Genomic DNA, 22,424 nt, shown 5'->3' on the forward strand with positions numbered 1-22,424 from the left:
TGAACTTACGAAATTGCAGCCAGTTTCAACGCGGCAATTCCTCCTCCGGGGTTGTAATGATTTTCCACACCGTGCGTTCGTTCAAATTAAAGGGACGCCAAGCGTGCGCAAGCCGTTAAGCCGTTATTTCCTCGTTTTCACTCCGTCTGCGAGAATATATCGTTGTTTGTTTGAAACGAATACACGCGCGTTGATAGAGATCTATGTATAAAAGCGGAACGTCACGCTAAAGTGGATTTGGATCAGGCTAAATCAGCCGAGACAGGAACGAATAATTACGACCATTTACGCGTGGACGAACGTAGCGAATATGTATTTTTTTTCTCCTTTAGGAACGTATTTGTCAATGCGAATTTAAGCTCATTCTTGCCATTCTTCATTCACATTAAAGCAGGTTCACTCGTTCGTGTTTGTTCGCACTATTTGCTCGGTCTGGTTCCATTTGTGGAGGCCCGTACGACGTCCTATATGTATACCGCAGAAGTGATGAATACTGCCATCGATCGCGAAGTGTTTCGGTCGTCGTCGGCTAAAGCCAAGCGCGTGCTCCGAGTTTCGAGTGACATTTAACCCTTTTGTTGGAAATTTACCGAGGGTCCCTGTGTGTGACTCCGAGGACACCAATGTCGTACGCGCGCGCGCGGGCGCGCGTGCGAGTTGGCAACCACCGGAACGGCAACGAGTAAAATGGCATTGTTGGTTTTGCGGCAGCGGCTTCGCCGAGCGCGTGTTCGGGGGTTTACCGGGGCGTATTGTGTTTGTATGCGTGTGCGTTTGCGGGACGCGTGGGCGTGTACGTGTACTCGCACATGCAAATCGAGGAAGGCGAAATGTCGTCGTCGCATGACGCGCCTCTCGTTTCTTCCGTTCCTCTAGACACCAACCCCGCCATCCGCCATCGGCCTCGTCGCGTTATCAGATAGTCCGATAATCGAGTTACTCCTAGGTTTGTGTGCGCCCGGCTAACAGAAGTTTCCCGATTCTCGTCGTCGAAATCCCTCCGCTACGCTGCCGCGTGCTCCTTGTTTCCTGCGGTTCTCTCTTCCTATTTCCTGCCCGCCCGACGCGGCGAGTGATAAATTTGTTTACGCTCGTAGGTATCGACTGGACACCGCGCACTCACGAAAATCGCATACGAATGAGAGGAGCGGCAGGCTGATCGATCGGCATGAGACACGTGATGTGCTTACGTATTAAAAAATTGTTGTAAAGTCGAGCAGCTAAATCTAGTTCGCGAAATCTAGTCTCACGTCATTAGTCATAAATCGACGGGCGTTGATGAATTTTCCGTTTAGTTCATCAATTACGAAGCTTTCGTATTGTGTTGACAGTTTCATTTTGTCATAATTTTCTGAGCCTTGCGAGAGATCCTTCGACAGTGTTAAGTATGAATTATTTATGGCTCGATAAAAGCTTGTGGATTCGAATTCTCAAAGAGCGAATTGTGTCAGTTGAAAGATACTCGTGACGTGGCTTGTTCCCTTCAATCGACTCACAGAGTCAGAAGCCAGTAAAAGTCAAAGGTGAGCAAAGGACAAGCAGACACGGTTCGTAGGATTTCACTGATAGTTCGGCTAATGGATCGGTGTGATAAGGTCGACAGCGGTCGTTAGCGCGCAATTATTGTGTAAAACATGACCCTCCTAGGTAGATTTCGTTTGGTCGAAATTCTCATCACGGCTAATTAGGAAGGGTTCGAGGTAAACGGCTAACTCTTATCAGAGTGGCTCTGACTGAACGCGAATAAAACGCAGAAGCGATTTCGATATAATTGAGAGAAACGCGCGCGGGCGGTATAACAAAAGCGACTATCGCGGTTTATATTTTATTACTTTCAACGAGCGCGATGATTTTCGCGAAAGTAAGGATGTCGTCGGATCGCAGCCTTTGTTCTAGACGGTCGGTTAATTTAAATATAATTAAACTACTTCTCGTGGAAACGCGGGGACGGAGGTGGGCGTCGCGGATAAACGGCGGGCGAAACTTCAGTAACACTTTCCGTAGACTTGCAAGTGTTCATAAACCAGAACGAAGGAGCCGTCTAGTGGGTAAAGAAGCCGTTTTACGTAACGAGGTGGCGTGCCACAAAAAGACATGTATGCGAATTATTCAACTTTACGTAAACACCGGATACTTTTGTCACGTATGGATTTTATTGTCATTTTTTTTCTCGCAACGTAACGGCTAGAGTGATGGACACAATTAATTATCACGTTATTTCGTGGCCTATCTGGAGTTTATATGGTCTATACTCGCGTTATTGCACGGCCTGTTTTTACACGCGCTCGAGAGAACGTTGATGTCGAGTTAATGAAAGACTTTAGCCATTTATTTAAACGCTCGCCAAGAATATTCTTTCGCATATTCTGTCGCTGGACGGAAGGCAGCGAGTGTAATTGACACTTCAACGTGGGCGTCAATTTAAAGTTGAGATATCGATCGGTGGCCAAACGTTGTAGGAATGTCGCAGAATAATTGTGAATTTAGCCCTTTTGCAGAAAAGTTAAGTAAACAGCTCTTGCAGCCTTATTGAGATTGCAACCGATTCTCCTATCAGAAGGCGGTGTTTTGTGGAAAGACCGGGCTTTTTGTGAGAGAGCTGAATATTTACAAAAATCGTGCAACATGAATATCTAATGTCTACTCGCGATAGTCTGCTGTGCTAACTACCGCTTCGGGAACGATACTCGTTACCGAGTTATACTCGTGGTTTATACGCGACGTACGTTATAACTACGCTATTTGAATGTATTACTCTGAGTGGTCACTAATGCTGCTATCGACACTTAACGCAAGTAATTCTACCAATTTGCAAGCACGTGCGCCTGCGAGGGGCTTAATCGCTGTACGATCCGACACTCAAACCTAACATTACCGTCTATGTAGGACGATATACAAAATACAACACAATCAAAACACTTTAACAGCAAACTAAAATTCTAATGAATCGGGCGTATGAATACCCTTTTCGAAAATCTAGAAATTCAATTACATGAAGATTTAAATTGTTTTGAATATTATTTGAAACTGAATGTTCTTAAGAACATTCTGAAAGTTTTGAATGTCTTGAAGCTTCTGAAAAGTCTCAAATGTCTAGGAAATCTTTTCTTAAAAGTGTTTGAATATTTAAAATGCTTAAAATTCGTAAAATTATTATCTGTATCTGTATATAAAATAATTCGTTGGACTAAGATCATAATAAAATTGTTATGGAAAAATATATTATCCTAAAGGAAATTTATTAGGAAAGTTCTTACAGGATAGTTTTTAGATAAAAATAGTGCAACATATATTTTCGCATTTTGATATCTATTATACTTCTATATTAAACACATATAATTTCAAAGACGTATAGACGAAGCTATCTCATCTAGTTAATAGTTCAGCTACTTGTGAGAAGAATTAGAATTCTATGAAAGAAAGATTAACAAGACCTGACTCTATGCATTCACAGATTTGTCATTGTGTGACTACACTAAACAAGTCAGTACACCGACCAATCACTAACATCAATTTCGTATATTTTTCTACGTTGTTCAATAAAAAAAACTTATTGCACAGTACGGATTATTAACTCGTTTTCCTTGTCGTAAGTTTTACTTCTTGTAAAATGCTCGCGAATTAATAATCGGTACTAGCGCCGTATCGACTTCCATCGATCGATACACCTACATGCATTTAAACCTGAATCGTACAGCTCACGAAAAGTACTCGAAGAAGATTAGGATAGGGACCACTGGTGAGCCGGCTGAGCGATTTACCTCTTTTACCTGGGCTGACTTTGAACGGGGATCGGCGACCTGGACGGTCTCATCGGGAGGCAGCCGCCAGGAGTTCCTCTCGATGTTAACGCTGGCGTTCATAGCGGCCTCCTCCTCCGCCTCCCGTGTCCTTCGTCGGTCTCAGCCACTTCGTCTTCGCGCGATCGCTTCCCCAAGGTCCCCAGGGTAACCCCCGGGCAACTCCTGGGGCCGAGGTTTTATTACGCCAATCCACAGTTCCTCACCTGAAAAAAAAGAAAGGAAAAACGAGACCTAATAAATTTATTCTAAAATATGGCTCGAAGCGACGCGACGGAAAGATATATACACTCGACCAATTTAGCGGTGGAATTACCGAATGAGCTGATGAAAGCTTATGAATATTGAATTGGGAGAGATGGAATATCGAAGGATAGTAGGAAGGTAAAAGAAGATAAAAAAACGATAGGCTTGTAAGCTCGTGGGTGGCACAGATCGGGGGAGTGAAACTCAATCTGAGCATCGGCCTAAGAGTTAAGAACGGTATATATAGATAACGGCAAGTTGAAGCCGCGAGCAAATTTTATCAGTACGATAAATAAAGCTGAATTGGACAGAATTGTAATCGCATATGTACATATATATACCTGTATATATATATTTGTAGATAAACCCGCAAGAAGAACTTCTAAATTGTTCAAGACAATCGGCGATTAAACCATACAATTCGATTGAATTTCTTTTGGTACTCGTATCCTTTTATTCGTATCCTATAGTATCACGAGCATTACCAGAAGCCAATCGACGATCGCTTCGACGCTCGACGTCGTAATTTTTCCGTAGGAATTTAATATCCGCGCGCACTACGATTAGTCAACGTTCCGAATTCCGCGCGAAAGTTGTAGCGTTTAAGTTGGGATTTGTACGGCGGGGGGGAAGGTTGAGGGGGGGGGGCAGAGGAAGAAAAGTTTGGCTAACCCAGTTATTGCGCGCTTTTTTTTGTGCAACAAAGTTACAACGGTGTATGTTCGGTAACTGAAACGGGATCGCGATAACGAAGTACCGATTTCGGCTACCGCGAATTTATGGAGCGTAAAAGAAATACAAAGGAGAAACAGGGCGGAGGAGGGATGGCATCGAGAGGGCGACCGATCGATCTTTCCGCTCCTATTTTCCCGTCGTTACGCGGAATAATGCGCCGCTGGAGATTCGGAAGAAACGGAAATACATCTGTAAAATTACACAGCTCTGTTAATCTTTACCGCAGAGTTTTGCGCGACGAAAATGGTTTTACATTGAGTTTGAATTCCTTAGCTCGCTCCGCGTCTCGAGTTATGAAGTGTGAGAGCGATTATCATAATATCATTTTAATACGACAGCGACTGAGAAATTATCTTGTCAAAAACTTTGAACGACATTATGAGGCGATTACGGATGAAGGTTAAACTCTTCTCGATAAATACATTTATCAAGGATGCGCGCTTGTATTTTCTTTCGATGTGCCATCGAAAGGCGCGTAGAGATAAAAAATTTATCAACTGTCACTTTACGATACCTACGTCGTTATGACCTTGATTGTACAATTAATGTGTCGAATACATGCCGTGAATTTGTGCCATCTTGTACAGGTCATAGTTTAATCATGCGTCTTGAATTAAATATGAAATCGCCGCTCGACCAGGGGCCGGCCCCGAGAGGGTTGCAATAAACGGTTCGTTAATCGTCGTTATTGCCTCTCAGCGCAAACATTCGTTGACAAACATCGATACGTCAGTAAGAGCGCAAGAGTGCAGCGAGAAAAAAGGGCGCGAGAGCTCCGGCGTGAGGGAGCGTTGTCCTCGTCCGTGGGGGATGCAGGGGCCGTGTTAGCTCCACGTGTGACGTCAGAAGGGTTACGTCAGTGGCGCGGTAGACTGTGTGGGTACATACCCCCTCGGCGGAGATGGCTGCGCTGCGGAAGGCACCGCGGGGCGAGAGGACGGAGGGATAGTCGAGAGGTCGCGGAGGCGAGGGAAAGAGGAGGAGAAGGAGGGGGCGAGGGGGGGGGGAGTGTGCATGAGAGCGATCGCGAGTGGATTCGCGAATGCTGCATGGAGGACGGGGCTGACGCAGAATAAGGTCGACCACCCCGGATCTCCATCCCCGGATTTCATTCATCAGTCACAGTCGAGCGTGGCCCGCGCGAGCTAACCGGATTAATCCTTCCGCGGTTGTCTGCGCGGCGGAAAGGCCAAAACCGAACGCGACTTGTGTCGCAATGGAATTTCCAAAAGCAGCGATTACAGGGCGGTGGTCGCGTCAAAAGTGCATGTACGTTTTACCGCAGGTAATGCGGCGTAATAAATTAATGCGGTGTCCCCGAGATAATAGAGAAGGGATTATTTTTCGTCTCTCAAGAGAGACAGATAGATGAATCAGTAATCATTTAATCTATAGTAGCGATGCAAAATATTTAAGATAACGGAAAGGAAACTTGAGTCGCGCAGCGACGCAACCGCAAGTTTATTTTTGCTGCGATAACAGTTCAGCCTGACCGATTCTGTCCCGTGTCGTTTTACTCGATCTGCCTCTTGTATATCGGCATCGTAAATCAATTCCAAATCTCCGTTCCGCAAGAAAGCCCGTAAGAAACGCGCACCGGGTAATCGAATTCTCACTGCTCGCGCCACGAATGGATCCGCAATTTCGCTAAGCTCACTTCTGCCCGAACTTTTTGCAAAAGCATCGCTGCTTCGCTTACGAGCTGTGTGGCGCCAAATTGGCTCGTAAAATATTTCATACGATGCCTCGGTGCCGTCCTCCTTATTTGATCGATCGACGGATCATAGGTAGATTAAATTGCAAAGTTGGCCATCGAGATACGGTTCGCCTTCCTTCACAAAAAAAAAAGAAACAAGAGATCTCTTAAAGAGTATAGTTTGTTATAATTATATATAGACGCACCGCCAGAAAGTAATCGATGACGGACAGATAGTTGTTGATGTGTATGCTCCAATAACTCGTTGTAATCGCATGCGAAAAATTCCGAATTGATTCTTTGTCATCCATATTTTTCGCATTCATACGTCCGCAACGTGAATCTTTTCCTGCTAAAATAGGACAGATATAGCGGCAAGCTCTGCCAAACGACATCCTGTATGACGAATTTTGCAGTATCCTCCAGATCGTACATCTGTATTGTATTCTCTAAGGATGAAAGGATGAAATTCATCGTGACTTATTCTTACTACCCTTTGAAGTATAAGGATCATTATCCCCGAGCCGGAAGCAATTACGCGCAAGCGCGCGCTTCTCCGTCTTGCAAAAAGTTCTCCAGATGCTCGACGGCATTTTTTTGTTTTTAATTTCGTTCCTCTTCGTCTATTGCATTCTCACGAAAGACGTAGACGATGCGCCCGCCGTGAAGAAAATATCGGGTGTTACGAAGATCGATACGACCCGCGCCGACCTTTCCGATGTCTTCTCTCTGTTGCCACCTGGTTTTCATTTCCATGTTACATCCACCGTCGTCGACGTCGGTATATCGAGAATTTTCCTCCCGAGGCTCGTGGATTATCCGAGAAGTCAAAAAGCCGTCAAGCCGTAACTATCGGCTGACAGATAGCTATCATATGCAACACGCGTTTATCGAATCCGCAGTATCGCGCGCGGCTTCAGCAACCATTTACCCATTTATTGCGCACATTAAATTTTTTGCGACGCAAAATTAGCCGTTTTAATTATTCCAACGGCACAACATTATGCGCGCTTTTGCAGCGAACGTCTGCCTTGATAATGTAACAACGCGTGCGTTTTTCAGGTCTTTGATTCCAAAATTAATGCGCGGTTGAAAATTGCGCAATTTATTTCTCGGTTTAAAGCCCCGTCGGTGTATCACGTAACTCATATTTGCGAAAATTTTCGATTTACTGGGGGAGTAGAGAAAATCCCCCGTAATTACGTTGTTGCAAAATCCATGAAGGTGGTATTTCATTATATTACCTTCGTATGCAATTTATATAAAATGTTGCGAGTGCACATTGCGAGTGTTGCTAATTTAATACATTATTGTATATTGTATATTGTATCCAGCAGGAGCTACGCTATCAAGCGCTACAGGATATTGTGAAATAAGCATAAGGAAAACCAGGCTGAGATATCGGGATAGAGAGCGGGATATGAGCCTTACTCGCCACTTAATATATTTTATCCTTTGGGGCAGAAAGGGGTTAAAAGCTTTCTCTTAAATTTGTAACTTTATTACAATTTTTCTTTCCATTTTTACGTTCACATACCATAAAGATGTTCATTTGAACTCTTTCTTTCACTTAAAAATGCTCTTTTCTTTATTAATTTTTTTTTAAATCGTTATTATTTTACTTTTCTTTGGACTCTTATTCGTATGCAGTTGTTTACTATTCGATTCTTTCAACGTGCGGACAACGAAACAATAAATGGCATCCACGTTCCCTACAGATCGTTTCTGGACAGAAATTTCAGGATCGTTTATCGATGGCGCAGACGCGTGTTGCTTAAATCAACAGACGCATATCGACGCGAATTGGACCAACGTATGTATATTACGTGTCGGGTTGGCATGCGATGGTGTATCTACAAACGCGGTATCGCTACCCGTCTGAAGCTCGCTACTGCGTATTGGATGCACGTTGCAGACGCACATATAACTGCAGACGCACAAATAACTGTGAAGTGAATACGTTGGCCCGCGCAGCATCGTTCTTTTCTTTCATCATAACGAATTTGCAACTCTCGCCGAGATCCATTTCGAGACGATACACTTTATTTCACAATTTCGAGAAAGACAATTTGAGAAACAAATGAGGCGTTTGTTTCTAAGAGGGCTTTAGTCTACTCTCTCTCTCTCTCAAAGCAATCTTCCTTGCTTGAATTGCTCTCGCAGTTACATGGAGGTACACATTTGCTTAATGCGAATCACACGTACACACTCTGCCATGAGCAACCGATATTATACCGTTCTCGAGTTCGTATCGCGAGGCTCTTGCAACCGCGAGTAAATATCCGGGTAGAAATCTGACATGTCTGTAGTAATAGTTTACACCTAGCCGTTAGAAACATTAGTTTCCAGCAATTTAAAGCTGAAATACGAACGATAGTGCTTGCCATATTTGCATCTGGTCTTCATTCTTTTTTTTTTCTTTTTTTTGTTAGAACACATTAACGGAATTGTGAATTTTATTTGCTTGTCTCACCTGTTTTAGCAATTAACACATAAATTGACGCGTATGGTTCTTCTAAAAAAAAAAAATTAAAAATCTGATTTTTTTTTACTAAAGCCTTCATGTTAATCTATTCTTTCAATACGAGTTTTGAATAATTTCAATTGCAAAAGAAATGTCAGACGCGAATATTACTACGCAGAGCGCAGTACGTGATGTTACGGTATCACATCCGTGAAAGCGCGTTTGGAGAACATCCGTTTCTCGTCGCAAATCGACGCATTAAAAGGCTCTCGCGTCAGAACCTATTATCGGATCAAGATCGCGTGGAGAATGGAGTATCCTCGATCGCTCGTAACTTCATGCCGGCTGGAACTTCAGTAAAGAGGACTCGGTATTACTCCCCTCGTGGGAACCGATGCCTCGTAAATAACGTTGCACTCACGCCGCCGCCGCGCCGGATCGCGATGCAAACGCGCGCGGTGCATGCACGTAAGCGCATGTCGATTCCCCAAGCGCGAAGTTAACTCTTTCAACTGCCGGTAATCAATGTCCGCTTACGCGGAAACGCAGCACGAAAACAAAGCCATTTGTCTGTCCCTGGAGCTGGAAAGGAGATCGCGAGCACCGCGATCGGACGTCGGCAGCGCGAAAAACGATGACGAATGCGCCGGAATGAAGCCAGCTTGCACTTCGGCGCCGATGATTCCGGATTCACCGGTTTTTCTACCTTCTCTTCGCGCCGAAGGGGAAAATACACTTTGCCGCGAGTCGCGCGGATAGATTGATGATGGTTCGTCAGCGCGTTTTCTGGACGCTTGCTTTCTACTTTTGACTATTCGCATCAAGTTCAAAACGACGTGCCTTTCTGATGAACGTTAAAATTATTTTTGCTTAACGGAAATTCAATTTAGCGCCACTTTGCTCGCAACTTTTGGTTGTTGCGATATTAAATATCTTGTGTAACTATAGAATTAAGTTTCATAATAAGTAAGCTCCGTATTAAAATTCCGTTAAAGAGAAACTCACTTTGAATTAACGAAGCCTGTTAACTTGCAATAAGTACTCACGCAATTATGTCGGTGTTTAAAATCTTCCCCAGAGGAGAGAAGTTTTCAAATATACATATCTGCAAATACAGACTTGTAACCCGACGTGACGGCAAATTATACCGTGATAGAACATACTTTGCATATCAGGCATTTGAACAATTGCGAAATGCAGTATGGATTTTTCTTATTAATTACGATGACTTGGTCGTTGACGTAACACACACAATATCCTTTCATTTTTTATATTTTTTTCTCAGTTATGATTTTTAAATTTCTGTTACTGTAACTAAAAATAGACGATGAAAATGAGCCAAGTAATTTTAAAGTCAAAATAATACACATGGTAATTCTAAATGAACGTAATGAACTGAATATCGATGAGGAAAAAAACGTAGAAAAAGAGGTCATCTTTTTTTCTTCATCTAACAATCGATTATCTAGAAAGAGATTGCGTAGTAAGAGATTTATCGTGCGCGGTCGAATCCAGGGGACAAATAGTTACTTAACTGTAACAGATCCAAACTAATTGTCGCGAACGAGGTAAAAGTTCCGCTGCAAAAAAATTTCAAGCACTCTAATTGGTACCCAGGACCGATTACGGTGTCTAAATTCTCCTTGAAAATACTGTCTCGAATTTCCCTGGTGTACTTCCTTCTCGAAACGCGAAACACATTAATTAAACGGTAATTGTGGGATTCTACTTGACACCCATGTTGGTTCCATTTGCGCCGACGGAGACATACGGGCTTCTTCTGTATGCGTTGTCTTTCGGCAGCGATCCACGGGGAAGACTGATCGCGCCGCGGATTCACGGCGTAATCGCGTTATTGTCTCATGAAACTACCTGTTGTATCCACGCCCGAACGCAATCGATCGATTTGCTCGAGAGCGAACACGCTTAACGTCCGTGTCAAGGCCTATCTAACACTCGCCCGAGAATACTCGCTGATGCTGTCCAGGGGTACTCGAATATTCAGACATTCTCTAATCCGTATTCGTGGAACTGCTTGAATTAGAGAAAGGGGGAAAGATGGATGGACTAATGTGCACTCATGTGCAATATTAGAAAATTAAATAGCGCTCGGAATATAATCCGCGCGTATATACACGGTCACCGCGGTCGGTGCACAAGAAAATTGGGCTCACAGGGTTTTTAGCGCGCTATACGCTAATCTCGGGATTGTTATTCGTGTCAGGGAAGCCGACAAAAAGTCCGCGGGAACGCGCGTAACCGTCAACGCGGTCGCGTCTTTACGCGCGACACAGAAATAAAGCGAGAAGGCGACCTGGCTCGTTACCAAGACGGTTAATCTCGCGGCCCGGACCCGATCTGTTCGACGACTACAAATCCGGGGAATATCCCGTCATGCAGTATGCGGCATGCACAGCGTGCAGCCGCGCTTGCGAATCGATCTTCCCCAGCGCGCGTATAATATCCTCCATCCAAGTTACGGGGGCCGATCTGAAAGTTCGACGTTAAACTCACGACTTTATTTTATCGTAAGTTACTACGCGAGAGGACGTGCTTTAAGTCCCTTTGGATAATGATTGAACGCGAATGAGAATTTTTCATCGATCTACAACAATGGAACAGCTATTAATTATTTGATTATACGACGTCCATAATATGGAGCATTATACCGCGACAGTGCCGCTTAAAGGATAAGTTATTATACTGAGATACGGAGGTATAAACCATAAATTCCACGTCGCCGATAAGGTTTAATTTTACGAGCAAATTTTATGTAAATTTTTGATGGAATCTGCTAGCAGCCAATTAAATATTCAGGTCTAATATGGCGGCTGGTCCTTAAGATTGCGCATTCTGAAGCATATGATGCATATCCTGCGATAAATCGTCGGTAGATTAGATCTCTTTAATTATAGCGTATTAATTAAGCGCGAAGTTTAAATCCGGCGACGGTGCGTTCGAAGGATATGTGATCGTTATCGTGAAGGAAAAGCTAATTAAATCACATATTTAGAATTATTCGACGTAATTATTCTCGGCTCCATTTTCCGTGCAAGAAGAAGAGATGAAACAATCGTATTATTTCCATCATCCGCGTTCCTTGCCCTTAATTGTATCTCAAAATTCGCCATCGTCGCGAAAAGCCGCGCAAGAAAATCGGCGTGGCGTTCCCGTCTCCGTTTCCGTATAACTTAATCCCTTACTCGGCCACTCTGCAGGAATTCGGCTTTAACTCCCGTCGTGAATCCCACGTGATATCTCGGCGCGCAGCTTCTGCACAGATATCTTCTCACCCCGCGCTGTCCCGTTGCAATTTCAGTGTTTCACATTTTCGATGTACCGCCGACGTGGCTCGCCGGCGTGGATCGCGCGTCGCGTCGTCCCAAGTTTTATCCTCTCGCGAGTCGAGAGTTCGATCCTTTCTCAGAAACTTTGCGCTGCTCGTTTCCCGGCTCTCTCCCTCCCTCTCTTTCTCTCTCTCTCTCTTTTTATCCTCCTTCGCAAAATGATCCTTCCCGGCTTGATCCTGACAGATAACTCGAGTCTCGTGTCTTTTATTTCTTAATTCCTGTCTCCTGATGGTGACTCACCTTCTCTCGGCCGTGGAAAGACAACTTTCGAGAGATCGCTTCTACCTCCGAAGAGATTTGCGGAGAATCGATTTCCTCTCTTTTCCAATTTGCCCACGCAAAAATCCCGTTATGATTTATAACATTAAGAAAGCTTTATATACTTTCTTCCAAACTCTTTTAATATGTTTGCAAAATCGAGTTATGTAATTCTTAATAACGAATTATACGATAAAAATACATCTAAAGATATCTTCTCTTATATAGAAACCTTTTAATTGCTAAACACCATAAGTATCTAACGTAAGACACGCTGAAACATTTTGAATGTATCTCTGTTAAATCGATTTGTTAAAAACAAACCACACTCAATTCTAAGGCGCATCATTTTATAAGAAACTAAAGTCGCACGCTACATATTGCGAGTTTGACAGCTTTAGGACGATCAGATTGACATATTTTCGAATATATATAGTTATATATGGGCACTCTGGCGGACCGCCGATTCTTTCCGGTTGTAAAATGCTGCGGAAACTTTTATGCGTTTCCGTATGAATTGGACGCGGTATGTTGCCGAACTGTTAGGTCAACGGTAATACAGTTTCGCTTTTCTGCCATGCGAAATCTCAAGCCAAATTTTACGCGACCAGCGGATTGGCACAATTTCCTATTACGTCCGTCTTGAAAGTGCTTAAATAAAAATAAAACAGCTGCATTACGCGGAACGAGTGAAAAACTGAGCTCACTTTTGCGTTTTCCCAAATGGAAGATACATCAAGACTCGGAAGGACTGACAGTGATCGAGGGATGCCAAAAACGCGATATCGGAGCGCGCGATACATTTCGCGAGCGGGCGCAGTTATTTACAGAATTGACAGGTGCAACGGCGACGGATCTCCCCGAGTGCGCATCTGGAGCTCCGGACTCCCCGGTCTGAGGATGCAAATTTAATTTTCACGAGCGCGGCGAAGTCACGAGCAATCTAGGCAATACGCTTGTCGCGCTTATAGCCTCTCTTTTCAGGGCTTTTGCTCTCGATGCCCCGTTAAAATTTGCGTCGATTTTGTTGCGCGGCGAATTTCTGCGAATAAACGTCAGCGCCAACACGCCGCGCCGGGTAATCCATTTGCCGCGGTACATTTGCCGCGTAGTGCCTATTATAACTCAAACGGCATTGTGTCGGTTATCCCAGCGCGAACGCACGTGTTGCGTCGCTTATCGGCCACCTTCCGCGTGGACGATTCCGCGGTAGACGAGGGAGAGAGAAATACGCGGCGGTATTTTATTCCCGTAAATGGGACCGCATTGTGCCCGACGGGTCGGCGCTGACGGGATTGGTTGGCGGGGTTGGTTGGTAAAGAGGCGACTGGAAAAAATATTTTTCTGTTCGAACGATAAAAAAAAGAGGAGAATTTCCGCCGCGCCCGCACGGATCGGCGTCTCTCACGCGGTATCAATTAATTACCGTCCTGGCAACAATCGCGATTAATTGCAATAAACTTCCATCGTCCCGGCAATATTCTCCGCGAAAACGATAATACACGGCGAATGCCCGTTTACCAATGCATGAGCGATTTTTTTTTCTCTGTTGGTCGACGTTGCCGTACTTCTTCTTGCCGCGTGCCTTTTTTTTAGGAATTTTGAATTATCCAGCAGAAGAGTTAATTGAATTGCATTTCACGGCACATTTACGCCTATAAATATTATATGAGTGTCGGATATACATGAAATTTAACGCGAGTATATGTTCACTTCCGTTGAACGAGCTCGTTTTATTTTACTAGTCAGCGGATATTGTTACGTAACTTCTGTTTAGAACCAACACTATCTAGATATTTCATACTCGCGAATAAATTTGCGATGAAGTTTCTTCATACCGCAAAACGTGAAACATTAAAGTTTCTTTTACGAACTAACTAGCCCATAAAAATGGAAGATTTTTATCGAATGAAATTATTGTGAAAGAACACTATGCACTTTCGGCACCGTTGAAATCAGTGTTGAATGCATTTTAACAAATTCGTCGATAATGCACAGTCGTTGATAATGTACGCGTGTATAAATTTCGACACGTGGCATGCATGGAGGCAAACAAATATTTTGCATCGCAGGGCGGAACACGCCCATAAAGTATTCATGACTGCCACTCGGTTTTGACTCCGGTCTCTTTTTTTTTATTATTATTTTTTTTTGTTGCGCACGCCCTACTACCGTAAGAGCGGCAGATTGTAACAATAAATATCCTGCGTTCGGCCACGCGGCAATTAAAACCGGTTATTACGTTTTCAACATATGGCTTGCGGATACAATCAGTTCCGTTTTCTAGACGTCGAACAACAATGCTGACGTATATACGCTCCATGAAAAACGTTCCCTTTCGTGAATTTAATTTAATTTTATACCTTTTCTTTCGTTAACGAGTTTGACTTTCCCTCGAATTACCGAAATTAACTTACGTCTGTACGACCTAATGTTATTTCATCCATCCGAAAAAAAAAAGCGATGACACCGGTGTTTCGGCGTTAGCCTAAAACACGTGATGTAATACGATGTTTACGGACGCGCTTTACGACGACGGCCTTTTCTCGTTTGTGACTCCACCGTGACCCACCCTGTATATATTTACGATGTTTGACTTCTGCTGGCACTCGAAAGCGCGATGAGTACGATCGCGGGAAGATGAAATTCCTTTCGATTCCGAAGCATGGCTCTCCGCCAAGAGAGGCTGGGAATCGTGTGTCTCCTGTAGAGGTTCTTCTCTCTCCCTGCCTTTCTTCCCGTCGGTTCTTTCTAGTCGTCTAAATTCGACCGCCGTCGACTAAAACGAACCTAAAAATTTCGTGAAGAGATACGAAATACAGATTGGGGAGAGATGGGGAATTGGCAGAAAAAAATCGTGAACGAGAGAAAGCACAATGCGATATTTGGAGACCTTTTGGAGACCTTTCAACTTAATCCTACCCTCACCCTCTCTTCGTACGTCTCCCGGAGCAGATCTTAGAACTCGCGGAACTTGAAAGTTTTCGACGAAAGTGTCATTTTATTTTTTTTTCTCACGTTTCCTTAACATTCTCATCTTCTCACCCTGAGTGAAAAAGCATTTCTCGCGCGAAGAGCAGGTGCAACATCCTCCATGTCGAACTGCCACGTCGAGATTGCTGAAGTTACGTCCTAATTGTCCTACTTTTCGCGATGAAATTCGCAGCTTATTGTATAAGTGCGAGGTTGCAGGTGGCTTATCACGCCACGAAATAAATGTTGCAAGGCGCTACCGCCGCATTGACGCAGCGTCCTGAAAGTTTCCGGCGTGTTTCAATCAGAAAGTGTTAGGCGAGCAGGTACTGCCGCCAGTCTACTGCAGCGCATTAATTAATCGAAGACGAATATGGGCGAGGCGCGCTCGGATCGACACGGCGGATATTTCCTCCCCGCGTAATAAATAACGCTTACACCGGTCGAGCACACGGGTTTACGGCAAGCGTTTATCTTACCATAAATCTTTATTCTATTTTTGAAAATGTAGACTCGAAGACGCAAATTAAATACACGCTGGGAAGCCATTATTTCAGAATTAACTTCATAAAGCATTCATTTGCGTATTCCGAGATTAATTTTCCAGTTTTGTTTTATCTTGACGGAAGAGGTTGGATAATTAAATATCCTTAAGTCAATTATGTAATTTCGCCATCGGTTCAAATGTGAGAGAGAGGATAGGAGGAAAAGAAAAAGAAGCTGAAGAAAGCTGGAACAGTTTCAGAGAGATGAATACTCGTGTGTGTTCGTATGCAAGATCTCATTCTTCCGCTCTTTGTCTCGCCATGCATTCTATCCACTCTCATCGTGCTGCTCGAAAAGTAAAGAGACGATCGAGAATCAAAAGTAGCGCGAGAATCAAAAAGAAGAGGAGGAGAAAAAGAGACCGCGATGTAGGGAAAAAAGGGACACGCGATACAATGCCAGTGATGCTGCGGATTCTCGGATTTCCGCATGGAATGCGATGCATCGAAGCTTTACCGCTCACGGAATTCTCCGAGTTCGCCGCGGTACACGCGTGGTGCTTGAGCGTTCGTAATTTTCGTGTCTGAAATTAATTTGCTGTCGTAATCGTGGAAGCACCGACAGATTTTGTCGTTCAAATCTTCGAGAACGTTGCCAAAAAGATAAAGCTCCAACTCGCTCGCATCTCCGCGCTGAATTAACTCTGAAATTTCTGCTCCGCGCTAATTTTACGAGAGACATACGATTCATAATAATTCGCGGTGACCAAAAATAAAAGACATGATCAATGAGAAGATATAATCTTCTCTGAAAGTTTGCAATTCAGAATCCTAATATTCTTTACATTTACACATTTCGTAATTTAAAGAACCATAAATTTCTATTCTAATTTCTAAAATGTGTAACTTGAAAAGGCAAATTAAATACGCACTGACACGGGAGGACATTATTTTAAAACTGATTTTTTTTTAAGCATTCATTTAGTTTATAGATAAAGCTTATATATTTTTCTCAAAAAAGTGAACACAGGATATCCGAAAGTAATGTGTCTCCGCGAGAATTTCTACGCGAGAATTCCTCGCGAAATGGCGCATTTCGTGAATAATATTTTTCGCGTCGAAACGAGGCCGACGTTCGGCAGTGATTAATTTCTTTCTCTCGCGGCGCACTTTGCACGCGATAATGGAGATTTTCGAGGAACTTTTTCCCTCTCGTTTCCTCGGCGTTGTGAGCTTCCTCGTTGCACCTTCATGCCCATTAGTCCGTTAGTTCTTTCGATGTCAATGTCGTGGGTATATAGGTACTCGCAGCCGACAGACGGATCGTTCTTTCTTATCCGGACGCTGATACTCTTCTGGATTAGGCATTGTGCGGAACTTAGCGTGACGTAATTTAAGAGCCGGAAATGTGATGCCGGGAGCACACCATTAATCCAACGCCAACCGCAGATATTCGAGTTCTTTCGATTGCCCTTTGCTGCTGCTTTATTTACATTGTAACCAATATTTCATTGTTGTATCACCGTAAACAATTGTAACGCTTCAAATGAATATAGAGATTACAGAGAATAATACGATTTTATTTAATTTGGCAATATCGTATTTTTAAAAAAGATATGTTAACAAAAAAAAAATAGAACCTTTGCCTATCGCATCAAAACGGTCGCTGTTTTTGTATATATTCGATGAAAATTCGATTTCAGTGCAATAACCAATTATTCGATGCTAGAACTTTTAACTCGAAATAGAAAATATTGCCGAATTTAGAAACATTTGTCTCACTAATACAGTAATTTATACTGCTGAAAATCTGTTCTCTGCAATTATATTTCGTTGCGATAACCAACATTTCATTGATGATAGAAAAATCCGTTTGTCAACTACAGGGTGATAATTTTTAGATTTAGCAAAATTATTTTTAGCAAATAAAAATTTCAATCTTGCTGTTGTGTGTCCATAAAATTTTACCACGGTAATGTCAGGGAATTTTTTTCCGTCGATGAACAGATAAAAAGGGGTGTATATGAAAAAGTTATGAAAACTTTCTAAAGTGTTGCTTTGAAAGATTAGATCTTCTGCAAAACCCAACAACATTTCCTTTATACCCCAGATCGTTTCCTTTGTACAGAGGTGAAACGTTTCAAATTTCCTCTATGTACGTTGTAATCGAGCGATCGGCTGAAGTGTTGGATGTTGTCACGCGTATTGCAGATCTCGTTATAAAGCCGCCTCAAGCTACCGCGCGCGAGGATAGACGACTATACGCCGACGTTAAGGCGTTAAGCGCGAGGGAGCAACGATCAACAAATTGTGGCTGATTGAAGTTTGGAACGTTCTTGTAGCGATTTTTTTTAAATGATTTGTCCCATTTCTAGCTTCGCACGGAGTAACTCATAAGTGTCACAAATACAATACAAAATATTTCGATCAAATACACCCATCGGAGGGTATCCTTATGCTCGATAAATCACCCTTCCGATCATGTAAAAAGTTCTAGCTACATCAAAAATAATTTGTCCCATTTCTACTTTTGCACAAAGTAACTTCTAATTGTAAGTGCCAAACGCAAAATAAAAAAATTGTTCTTATTGAATGCACGCGTCGGAAGGTATGCTCGATAAACTACCCTCACGGTCACTTAAAAAATTCTAGCTACGCCAAAAATGATTTGTCCCATTTCTACTTTTGCACAATATTACTTCTAGTGCCTGACATAAAGAAAAAAAAATTCCGATCAAATACACGCGTCGGCGTAGCTAGAATTTTTTAAGTGACCGAGAGAATAGTTTTGTCGAGCATAAGGGTGCCTTCCGACGCGTGTATTTGATCGAAATATTTTGTATTGGGTCTGTGGCACTTATGAGTTATTCTGTGCGAAGCTAGAAATGAGAAATCATTTTTAAAAAAATCGTTCCAGGAACGTTCCAAACTTCAACCAGCTCGAATTACCGTCGAAGTTAAGAGTCGCTCGTCGCCGCGCCATTATCGCGTGGGATAGACCCCTGATGTCGGGATTGATTATCGCGGCACACCCGGCGTTACCCGAGTTATTCGACGTAATTACGACGAAATTTATCTCGCCGCCGCCGTTCTCCATTTACGTCACGCCGCGAAAATTTACGCAACTCCGCGACGAAACTCGCGCGTAAATAAGACTTCCTGCACGCCCGCTCACGGCGTGACTTGAGAATACTCCGTTTTTTCTTACTTCTTTCACCGGCACGCTCGTCCCTTTTATTCCCGACGTCGGCCGTAACGATATTAACTTTGTGAATTGTCGCGGTGAGCCAGCGACGGGAAAGAGATAGATATCCTTGTGTACGGAGAATACGCGCTAAATCAGTCCATAAATCTACCGATCGGTGGACGCTTCTGGACCGGTTGAGAGATTTACGGCTTTGGTATTGCGCGCGACGTTAGTCAGTCGAGTTCTGCGAAATCTGCTCGAATCGGATATTCCCTCGTGATCGGTAGCCGATCGGATACGTCACGCGGCGTAATGAAGTGCCATATCTGCGACGGAAGATGTCGAATGGCTGCGGGGGGAGGGGGGAGGGGGGTGGCGACCGAAGGATAATATCTGCGGGAGTTTGAGTGCGGTCAGACGCGTGATTAATTGCCCGAGTCTCTCGAAATGCTGACTAAAGGCCCGCGTGTTCCGCACCCGCGGGTCTGGCACGTCGACCGGGCTCGCAAAATTAATAACTAGCGTTAGATGAAAGGTATAGGCTTAAGAGGTTTCTCACCGGTAACCGGCACGCCCCGGCAACTGTCGTTCAACCCCGTCAAGCAACCCCTGATCCCCGAAGACACCACCGCCCGTCACGGCTACGTGTCAGCGATTTCTGCGGGGAGTCATAATCTGACGCCTATCTCGTTTCCCCGTGACGAGAAGAGTAGAGAACCCGAGCGAAAAGCGCGATTCTTTTTTCCTTCAATCATTTGACACGCAAACAGCTAGTTAGAACGGGGTGTGCTCCCTAGGATTCCTGCACCCCGGACACTGAGAGAGATGCATAGGATTTTATTCGAGCTCGCGATATCAATTATTTATGTTATAGGCGAGGATTACGATCCGGGAACTGGCAGATATATTTTACGTAGAATCTTAATACGTCGTACGTGTACAGAGATGGAACTAAGCCCGCGGATTCCCGCATTTCCCTGGACGACTACTCTTTTAAACAGAACAGAGATTCCCCGAAGGATTGCCTTCGATAGCTCGCGCGGGTGCAATCTGTATTCCTATACGGCCGAAAGATGAACAATTTGATTGTGAAAGATGAGAGAGCGCGGACGAGTGCGCTCTCTCGAAATATGGACGTAAAATATAAAATCGTCGAAAGAGAGAAGACTGAGAACAACAAATCCCCAGAATGGAAAATTGTTATCGTGAGACAGAGTTTAAGTCGCACTCATCCTTGTAAGATGTCCACTCGAAACACTCAGGAAGGAGTCGAGAGATAATTGAACGGCGTGTCGCGGACTGGTGTAAAAGTATCGCGGAGTATCTCTACTGCAACGATTCGCAGTTAAATCCGTCGCCGCCGATCGATACGTATTTATTATTCATTAAAACGTGGCTCCGAACGGTGTTTATCTCCGCGAGTAGCGATTAAGCGGATCTGGTAGCTGGATATTAATAACTCAGATCACATTCGTCGTCACGTGCTTGGGCACCACTAATAATACTCATCTATTCTTACCACAATGTATTGCAGCAGATTTACGAGCCCCTGCGACACAAAATGTGCACTTTGTCAAACTGTCAAACTAATTGCAAAGTATCTTGCTATCCACGAAGTGGCAATGTGTGCTGCTTAGGTTCACTGCAGTAATATATGTTCGCTCACAAAATTCCTCCGGGATTTCAAGCCAACGTGATTCTTAGAAAAAAATTGGGTTGCATGCATGCACCTCGCTGCAGCTTGCAGTATGGATAAAACTCTCGAAGTTCTTAGCTTATCCTGGTGCATCTCAGTGGAATTGGAGACTGAAGAGAGGGTCTTCTTGATAGCATGGAGATAACACATACGCGTTCACATGCGATATTATTTTTTGATAGATGCACATATACACGATGTAATATTTTTTTAACATCCACCGTCTCTCAGATATCATATTTAAATTGAAAGAATAAATTTCAATAAGAGGTGATTCAATTTCACACGCGTTAGACAACTATCGAAACGTTCCAAGTTTCCTGCCGTGCGGCAGACTCGTTTGCATACTTCCACCCTACCGTATAGCGGCTCCCAGATGCTATTTAAACTTTAAGTGACTTTGTGTTGAAGAGCCTTAAGCACGCTAATTGAAAACAACGAGCTACCAAAGCGGCCACAGGCGGGCTAACTATGGCCGTGGCGATTCGCGTGGCCCACTTAGGCGGGATCAGAATAGCATGAGAACTGTACGACGAAAATTTTGGGAGAACCTCTCCTCTTCTGTGCGTGCGACGAAAGTTTCTCGCGATATCTAAAAGCGACGTCGCGTCGCGTCGCGTCGCATCGCGTCGGATGAAATTCTGCCGTTCGCTCGAAAAATTCGAGTTCGCGATCAGACGTTAATTATAAACAGATATATGTCTAAAATTTTATCTTTTCCTTTAGTATTAAACAACGTGCTTGATCTGTTTGATAAGAAATTGATAGCTTGAGCGTAAAATTATGTCGGACCGCGCGAAAAGATCACCGGTTACTTTTAGCATTGTCGTAGACAGCGTTTAGAAATATCGCGACCGAAGGAGCTCTCAAAGCGACGCGGAGTGCTCTCTTCTCACAGCGCGACATGCGCGACAAATTATGCCATATCAGAGAATCGCCAGCCGGCAGATTCCACGGATCGCGAATCTGTGAATGTAAATCTCTAAATGCATCTGGTCGCTCGCACGAGAATCGCATCTAAGCGTCCGCATTCGGGAGGCGTCTTACTTTACGGAGCATACACCTGGCGTATATATATATATATATATATTCAACTTCGGTGTGCAAAGTTACAACGGCGAACAAAGGCAAGGATTAACTCAACTATCGGTGTAACTTGAGCATTCTGAGTATCCGACTGAAATGTATCCGACGGGTAAAGATATTTCGGCGAGCGAATGCAGTAGAAACGGTCGCTATAAGTCAGCCGCGGCGCGCACCTCGCCGAAGCATTGACCGGCTGTTGCAGTTGCAACTGCATTGAAATTCCTCACGGTCGAGCACACTCGAATCGACCCGAGTAGCGTCGTCCTTTTTTGCGTTAACTCGGCTCGACGCAAGAACTCGCGGCTCCATTGAATTCATTGCCGTTACATTTCCCGCTCATATCATCATTTTTGCCGGCTTAATGTCGTATCGGAAGCTGCAGCGAGATGAACGATTTTATATTGGGACATTTTTTTATGGAATTATATTGCGAGAATGCACGAGGAAG

The 22,424-nt window shown here is 43.8% G+C and overlaps 1 protein-coding gene across 1 annotated transcript in view; it reads right to left on the reverse strand.

Annotated features, from left to right (window-relative positions):
• Positions 1–22,424, reverse strand: part of LOC105448191 (inactive dipeptidyl peptidase 10) — a 65,913-nt gene that overhangs the window by 19,147 nt on the left and 24,342 nt on the right. Inside the window, exon 2 of the mRNA XM_011686634.1 lies at positions 3,762–4,006. Coding sequence (XP_011684936.1) covers positions 3,762–3,863 — 102 coding nt within the window. The 5' untranslated portion in view covers positions 3,864–4,006. The remainder of the gene's footprint in view (positions 1–3,761; positions 4,007–22,424) is intronic.

This window comes from Wasmannia auropunctata, unplaced genomic scaffold, assembly GCF_000956235.1.
Source record: "Wasmannia auropunctata unplaced genomic scaffold, wasmannia.A_1.0 LD336088.1, whole genome shotgun sequence".
In the NCBI taxonomy this organism is placed as follows: domain Eukaryota; kingdom Metazoa; phylum Arthropoda; class Insecta; order Hymenoptera; family Formicidae; genus Wasmannia; species Wasmannia auropunctata.